Source organism: Octopus bimaculoides, chromosome 1 (assembly GCF_001194135.2).
Source record: "Octopus bimaculoides isolate UCB-OBI-ISO-001 chromosome 1, ASM119413v2, whole genome shotgun sequence".
Taxonomy (NCBI): domain Eukaryota; kingdom Metazoa; phylum Mollusca; class Cephalopoda; order Octopoda; family Octopodidae; genus Octopus; species Octopus bimaculoides.
Window position 1 is genome coordinate 87,281,325 of NC_068981.1, and position 9,197 is coordinate 87,290,521.

At 34.9% G+C, this 9,197-nt stretch overlaps 1 protein-coding gene across 1 annotated transcript in view; it reads right to left on the reverse strand.

The window, feature by feature from the left end:
• LOC106870660 (ATP-dependent translocase ABCB1) overlaps nucleotides 1-9,197 on the reverse strand; it is a 130,796-nt gene that overhangs the window by 111,398 nt on the left and 10,201 nt on the right. Inside the window, exon 2 of the mRNA XM_052966110.1 lies at nucleotides 1,677-1,774. Coding sequence (XP_052822070.1) covers nucleotides 1,677-1,774 — 98 coding nt within the window. The remainder of the gene's footprint in view (nucleotides 1-1,676; nucleotides 1,775-9,197) is intronic.

Sequence of the window (9,197 nt, forward strand, 5' to 3'; positions counted from 1 at the left end):
TGTGTGTGTGTGTGTGTGTGTGTGTGTGTGTGTATGCATAACTACATGTGAACTGCTGGCGATTTTTTCCTCCGTCTTCCTTTTCTCTTGAACTTTCCTGTCACCTGTTTCTGAAGGAGAGCTTTGATCGAAACGTAAAACACCCTTTCTTTCCTTCCTTGAGCGACGTTTAATAGTTTGCATGTACCGCGTCCTCGCGCTGTTGTTTTGTTTTCTTTTTCTTGTTCTGTTTATTTCTTAGTTTTTTTAACCAAATTACAAAGCGAATTCGCACATCTACTTCATTCACCGTCTTTGAAATCTATACTCATTCAAATTATCATGCCATTACAAAAACGTCTATCTCATTACAATCACTCCTGAGGTGTTTCGTTACAAACGTCACTCAGCTGTATCATTACACTCCTCACCGAGTCATTTCATTGGAATTTGCCTGATTTGCGTTTTTACAGACATCGCTAAAATTTCATTTCAACTATCTCATTACAATCAACATTGATTTGTGTCATTTTGTTTTTACCATAGTTGAGCGTAGCATTAATAACACTGTTGGAGTGTTTCATTGCAACCACTACTACCGAGTTGCATCATTACCACAACCTCTTAGGTGTTTCAATACTGAGCTGAGCTTCGTCATTGGAACTATTATCTGTACCATCAAAACCACATCACAGCTACTACTGGTTATGTCACAATAGCAACTGCTGAGTTATCATTGTAGCCACCATTGTGCTGTTTCTTTACAACTGCCACTGAGCTATGTTATGTAAAGCAATACTAAGTTGTCTCATTACAACTAATGTATTTTCACATTTTGATGTGTTACAATGTTCGATTTTTCTTATAAATCTTCATTATTCTTTTTAAATTATTTCCCTATTATTTTAATTTTTCTTATAAATATTTAAGTTATTTCACATTTTCGTTTCCTTTTCATACTTTATTCATTTATAATTTCGATCATTTTTATAAAGTTATTTAAAAACAGACTCAGCAATGTCATTTGATATATGTGAAAAAGATGAGATGGTATTAAGAAAATACATACAAAAGCCAGCCAGAGTCCATGTTTCCTGCTTCTATATTTAATGACGTTAACAATAAAGGGAGACACTGTAAAACAATTTGCATGGCGTTGCCAGGTTAGCAAGGTTATTCGACGTGCAAGAATAAATACGAGAGAGTGCTGAAAAGTTCCTGGCTTTTAGGGTGTCGCGAAAAGCTTGGTTGGAGGCCCAACCTTCCGAGTTCTTTTACATGATTTAGAAAAACTGGAAGACCGCTGCAATAAGTGTGTGAATCTGAGAGGGGAATATGTCGAATAAAATTAACTAATTAACTGATCCTCCTATATTTTCTTTTTCTCAAAGCCAGGAACTTTCCGGCGCCCTCTCGTATTTATATATTTCGGAGTTTAGACATTGGAAAGATTTTGCTTCTTTTCTTTTTTCCTTTTTCGGTTGGGGTGTTTTATTTTGTTTGTTTTTTTTTTCTCTCTTTTAGTGTGTAGCATATTATCTCCGATATCAAAATAAATATATAAATACATTATTTAAGTTGTTACATTGGCTTTCTTATGTCCTCTTTTATGTCTCATAATGTAAAAAAATTACAAATGGAATGGTAGAGGAAATATATTGTTTGAACATAAGTTTATTAATGTATTATCTACTTACCAACTTAAAAAACGACACCTTGCCGCCACTTTTAGTTTCACTTTTGGCTTTACTTTTAGTTTCACTTTCTTTGTTGTTAACTTCCCAATCATTCGAAACTGAAAATCAAATTTAGTTCATCTGTTAAATTTTTACGACACAATACAATCACATATTTCAAACAGTATTATATGTCACACAATTTAATTATCTCTACAAGGCGGCGAGCTGGGAGAAATGTTAGCACGCCGGGCGAAATGCTTAGCGGTATTTCGTCTGTCTTTACGTTCTGAGTTTAAATTCCATCGAGATCGACTTTGCCTTCCTTTCTTTAGGGGTCGATAAATTAAGTACTAGTTGCATACTGGGGTCGATTTAATCGACTGGTCCCCTCCCCCAAAATTTCGGGCCTTGTGCCTAGAGTAGAAAAGAATTTAATTATCTCTACGAAATTTTAGTCACAATTCTGCCAAACTCTTCTTAACCTTAAATATATATGTTATTTTGATTTATCATCAATCAGTGATAGCACTTTATACGTGATCGCTGACTAAGCAATTAAAAGTGAAAATATATCTACAATTTGAACTAAAATTTATATTTTAGAAGGAAATATTAATTACTTTATTTAATAATTTTTATTATATTAAAACATTAAGTGAAGATAGAAGTATTAAAATACCAACAAAAAAATTAGGTACAATTGACTTCAAAATGACACTTAATTTATTTTGTCCCCACGAGTTGATGTATTAATTAAAGCTGATTCTATAGTTTAGCCTTTTCTTTTACTTGCTTCAATCGTTGAACTGGGGCACCGCCTTGAAGGGTTTTAGTTGAACAAATCGACTCCCATTATTTATTAAGTCTGGTATATATCCTGTCGGTCCTTTTTGCAAAACTGCTAAGTTATGGGGACGTAAACAAAGCAACAGCGGTTGTCAAAAGATAGCTGGGTGACAAACACAAACACAGAGACATGCACACACACAATCACGCGTTCACTCACAAGGCTTTGGTCGGTTCGGGGGTTAGACTTTAAAAAATTAAATCAGAAGAATAAAGTGGAAAGAAATTGAAATGCAAATATCAAAAATGAATAGTCGAGCAAAATAACCTGTACGACTAGAATCTTTGGATCGGCCAGGTTCTAAAGATATGTATTTTCATTTTCTGTAAAATCTTTAAAAACGCAATAAAACGTAAGATCAGAAAAAAAGAACTGAAATACAAGGAGCACCTGCTGATTATAACAAATGAATCACTCTTTTGTTAGAGATTTTGAAAAGCAGTTTTATGTCAATCTAAGTTTCATTGATCATTTAGATAGGCTAGTGCTTTTCTAAATTTGCAGGCTGGTTCACCTTTGAGTGTAGCATTGATGAACGTCATATTTTGTAATTTTTTTAGTCACATCGGGTGTCTTTCAAGTCATGCTTTTTCTTTTTCTTTCAAGTGTGTTCCAGAATTTGTTCCAGTACATAAGAACACACTATTTAGCATCATTGCTGATGATGATTTCAAACTGTTGCTGTCTCCTTTATATACTCTGGTCCGATTTCGTTGGTTCTACCAGAAAATTTCATATGGTGAGTGAACTCTATCTGCTTTCTCTGTTCGTTGGGTGAACACACATGAAATGATCTTCATGATCTTTATATTAGATCTGCTATCAAGATGTTTATTTTTGCATCGGTTGACATAAGAAGGCTTTGGAGACCCAGGTGCTTATTGGAAACAAGGTTCAAAGCATATAAGTGGTGGATTTGTCTTTTGCTATTTAAATTTTCTAGCCACGATTTCGTATCTAGAACTCGTAACCTTTTGTTGAGATGTTTGAACGAGTAACCGATAGTAACTACTCATATTATGCTTTTGTAGATGGAGTTTACTAGCTGCGGGATCATTTCCATGGCATGTTTTTTTTTTCTGTTTCCTGGTTGTCATCTTGTAGAGTAGTTTTAATTATCTACACAACTAGAGTACATTACTGTACTTCTCAATTAGGAACGAAAATTTCAGGCCTGATGCCTATAGTAGAAAGGATTATGTAATTTATTATTAAATTTAAATTGTGCCTTTTTGTATGTTTTTTTTTATACTAGAACCAACAGAATGTGCTATCACCTTATTTGCTCATGATCTCTTGGAGTTTAGACGGATTTAGTCCACCCCTTTCAACGTTCAGTGGGAGGTCTTCTTTACTGCTGAAATAATTACGGGTGGTTCAAATTATTCTGTTCTGGCGGAGTGAGATGTTTTAGATAGTCATCCACATGTGTAAGTTTTATTAGGAGTTTTAGTCAGAGCCAATTTCAAGCCAATTATATAGATTTATTCAAACTGAGCCCCGCACTAAGAGAGGACCCTGCGCACCCACTCGAGTGGAGGACGCTATGATTAAATAAAAAAAACCTTTGACTGCGTCAAGCAAAAATAATCGCACGATTCTTTTTACCTTTTCGGGCGACAAGCGTATGACATTAGAAAATGATATTTATTAACTGATATTTATTTTCTGCGAAATGAGTGCATGACAACATCTGACAAGGCAGTGCATCATAATGAGCTCAGCTCACCTAACTCAACAAACAGCGAAGGGTAAGTTACGCCGTTGATTACCCTGAGGCATTTTCCTATAGCGTATCTCTCAAGTTATTTTGTTTAAAGGTATGTATTTATGTATATAGATAGATTTTTATAAAGATAGAAATACCTATACCTCGCATAATAACGTGAAATAATCAAGATCACCCAACTTTCTTTGTGTACGATGATTTTTGGAAAACTGCAGCTCACTTTTGGTTAAAATAAAGAAAATTATGTTTGTAAAAGGGTCTTCTCAGAAAATAAGATGTGATTAAATAAAGATAAATAAACATAAGAGATAAAAAGAAATTTCATTTTTTAGTATCCCAAATAGCATATTTTAGGAAATGCACCAATTTTAATTAAAGCAGTCAAATGATTAATGAGTGTCCAGTGAACATGAAGTTTCTTGATACTGTGAATGCAATGAAACTATTTAATTTGTTCTTGCATATCTATATTTCAATGTTTTCTTGCTTGTTGTTTGTTTATTTGTTTCCCAATTTCAGTTTAACATTGCCATTTATCTTGCATGTCAAATTGCAACTTAAAGTCTTTAACCTGCATATAACAGAGAAACGGGGTTATAAGTAGATTCAATATCTACATATTAATTTAAATAGTTTTTATTTCATTATCATAGAGAATATTTACATTTCTATTTGCTAGAACTTGTTCTTTTGCACCCTATACTTTTCTTCTTACTCCAAGGCTTTTAAAATTAAAATTGAAATATTTTGCTTTATAAGATGCATACATGCATATATCTATTATTTTTCAGTGCCAGGGTGTCTTTACTGTAAATGATTTTGTTTTGTAATTTCAGTTTATTGTCATCGTTTAACTTTTCTAAAAAAAAACAAAAGTAATAGAAAAAGCCCTTACATCACGGCAAGCATAATCAGAGATAGAGACGAAGGGCGAAACTGTCTGAGCGGCAATCAGAAACGAGCACTTGCCAAGGCTAAAGCAGCAGAAAATGAAAAACAAAGAGGTGCTATAACGAAACTGCTTGTTACTCCAGCTTTAAAGCAACGGCGTATTGAAGGTGAAGAAAACAAGAACGATTCAGAAAATGACAGGCATTAATCCAATTATAGTTGATGAATACAATGATGAAATTGGTAACAACTTAGAAAGAGATGATGCCGCGGTGAATCAAGTTGAAGACAATGTCAACGCACCAGAAGACAGTACGAAAACTGGAAGTCCAGATATAATAGATGAAGACTATGGCCAAACATCACACAGTCATGGCTCATCGACGAGTACAGTCATAGTTAGCATTTCTGATGACCCGGGCGACCAGCTGGCCAGCAGATGTAAGCCAAAATTATTTAACAATGAAAGGCCCTTTTTCTACGAAGTGAAAGGGATTGTGTTTTTCAAAATTTCAATGTAAGACGAAACCTCCAAATGGTGAATGCCTCGAAAGACTTTGGATTAAATACCCCCAGTCTATTGCTTTTATTGTAAGCTTATTAGCAACAATACACTTGGTGCATTGTCAACAAATGTATTCAACAACTGATCTAATCTTCATACAAGTTTATGTGAGCATGAAATTTCTAAGAGCTATTTGGAAGCCACGTGGAGACTGGGAGTTGTATCAAATACTTTGTAGTTGACAAACCATTGACAAAGAACATGTAAAAATCATCAATGGACATGCAAATCACTGGTAGCAAGTTTTCAAGAAATGAATGAACTGCTGAACATTATGGCTACAACTATTTTGAATGAGATATTCAAACGCATAAAAGCAGCTAAATACTACGCCATAATTTCAGACTGCACACCTGATATGAGTCACCGAGGAAAAATGGCTCTAACGGTCAGGTATGTGTTTGATGGTCATTCGTCTCCTCTGGGTGTTTATGAAAGTTGATAGTAACACAGGAGAAGATTTCTATAAAACATTATTAAACTCAGTGAAGGAATTGAATTTAGACGTGAAAGACATTCGAGGCCAAGGCTATGACAGCAGTAGCAACATGCAAGGTGACATCTCTGGAGTACAAGGAAGACTGTTGAACGATAATTCAAGAGCTTCCTTTGCAACCTGTGCATGTCACAATTATAACCTTTTACTTGGAGATGCGGCCAAGTGTTGCCCGGAGGCTATAACATTCTTTGAGATTTTGCAAAAGATCTACGTATTCTTTTCAGCATTAAAACTAAGAGGTAAGCTTCAGTTTTTAAGAAACATGTACCTGACTCAACAGTGAAACCCTTAGTAGAACAAGGTGGGAGTGTCGGATTGATAGTGTTAAAGCTATCCGTTACCAGCTTGGAGAAGTATACAATGCGCTTCTGGAAATATCTGAGATAACTGATGAGTCCACGACAAAAAAAGAGGCAGAATCTTTAACAAACCAACTAAAAGACAACAGATTTTTAGTTACTCTGGCATTTTAGCATGAAGTACTTTTTAAGATTAACTTTGTAAACAAAGAACTACAGGGGAAAACAAAAAACATTGATGAAAGCTTGGAGTCATTTGAAAAGCTTTTGTAATGGTTAAAAATCTACAAAGGGGGAGGTTTTGATGATGTCTTAATAGGCACAAATGAATTGACTGAAGCTGTTGAATTACCACTGGAGTTAAGAACGTTTCAAGAAAAAGGACTGCGTAGAAAAAAGTGATATTTTGATACGACGCAAAAGATGAAACTAGATGATCCAGAAGAAGCATAAAAAGTTCAGTGCTTCAATTTCGTGCTATTCAGGCTCTAGAGTCTAAATTTCAGCAGCTTAAAAGCTACGTGAAATTATGTGCATTTTTAAATAAGTTCCAGAGCTTACAAAAGGCAGAAATTAGGAAGCACACTGCAGACTTTGAAGCAGCTTTATCGGAAACCACACTAAGACAGCACTGACGGAGAGGTAGTTATTGAAACAACTAAAGACGTGAATGGTTATCTGTTGGTCGCAAAACTTGAAGCTCTAAAAACTTTTCTTCCTTTCAATGCTGTTAAGCCTCCATCTCTGCTTGAATACATGACAACAAACAATCGATTCATTGCTTTTCTTAATGTTTTTATTGCTTTGAGGGTTTACTTAATAATGACCGTAACAGTCGCATCAGGTGAAAGAAGTTTTTCAAAGCTAAAACTGATTGAAACATACCTACGGTCAACAATTTCACAAGAGAGACTAAATAGTTTGGTGATGCTATCTATAGAAAATGACGTTACAAAACCATTGACTTTGAAATGATTTTGAAGAACTCCTCAGATAAAAAAAAATAATAAAAAGTTAGAAAAGTTTGTTTTTAGAAGGCCTATTCACAAGCAGTTTGTCAGTAATTATCTTGACTAGTAATAAAACATTAAAATTTTCATATGTGCTTTCAATTTTTAGTATATCATTGTGACTAATATGGAGCCCGCAACGCTTTTTTGGCTGGGACTGGCATACTACACGAAGCATAAAACATCATTCCTCAGCTATTGTAGAGTAGAGGGCGCCACTCTAATTAGGCCCCGAACTTCCTAACTCCGGCATTGGCTTTTGTTCACTGGTAGTGGCATTGCGAAAGACTACATCGCTCTCAAATATTACCTCCAAACATTTTTCTACTACCTAATCAATAGTAATTTATGGATATTGTGATATTACATCCATACTACCAATGATTACATTTGTAAGGTCATAGTAATGGTTATACTCAGTGATTTTGTTGAGGAAGTATTCAATGTTGTCAGATACTTTTACTACTAGACATACGATAATTGAAAGAAAATATGATAGACTTTTGTTGCTGAAGATGTTCACTCTTCAAACTGGTCTGGTTGGCAGTTTCATAAGTGGTTCCAGTGCAGGTTTGTGGTCTTTCCTAAGTTTCCATACAAAGCAGATTTATCACTGTTTGTGACCTGGAGGTTTGCAGTGCGTCGTCTTGGAAAGAGGATGTTGCACTGCTTACCCATGCGCACATTAAAATGTTGTCATTTCACACTCGTGTTATTACCTCTGCCATTTTACTGACTTAGGGTTGCATCGACAGATTGTAGTTTGGTAAATAATAGCTACAAAACTAGAGACGTTGCGTACCATAAGAGATCAATTAAGAAATTTAGGAACACCACAGCAACCTTCACAGGGGAGGCATCACGCAACTTCTGTGTAAGGATTGCTGAATACTGGATAGTACGATAAAAGGAAACAAAGATCCATACTCTATCAACATGCCTTACAGAAACACAATGTCTCAGTAAAAAATGGTGAAGTTTAAATATTTTGAGACACATAAAAGACACAAACTTAAGACAGATTGCAGAAGCTATACAAGTATAGCAGACAAACCCGAACACACTTAAAATTAAGTGGGAGTGGGCCAAATTTCCGCCAAAATGATATAATAACGATAGAATAAGGCCAAAAACAAGTCAACCAATATATACGAACGCACACAAAACCTGTTCTTATGCTGACAACGAAAGGGCGTAAAGCAAATAAACAAAAACTCACGTTTACTCCAATGGAAATTAGCTCACATGCTTACGCCTATGGACAATGCAAAATCAACTGAAATCTAAAAAGCAAGTATCTAAAAGAATCTACGCTTATTGATCGGCACAGGGAAAAAATATCTGGGGTTACGTATGCAAACATCAAATGCTTTGAAAAGGAATAAGAAAGGAAACAAATTACAGTCGTTGAGTGCGTTTATAGCGTTTATTAATTTTGACACTTCTCAAACACAATATATATGTAGATAGATGTATATATTCATACACACACATAAATAATATATATGTGTATGTATGTGCGTGTTAATGTCTGTGTGTGTGTGTGTGTGTACACATAGATAGATAGATAGATAGATAGATAGATATCTTTTTATTATAGCCACACAGGGCTAAATACAGAAAATGGACAAATTACAAAGTAGAGCTTTTTTGGGGGGGGGATGATTTGGATCAAAAGGGATCGCGGGAAGAAAAAAAA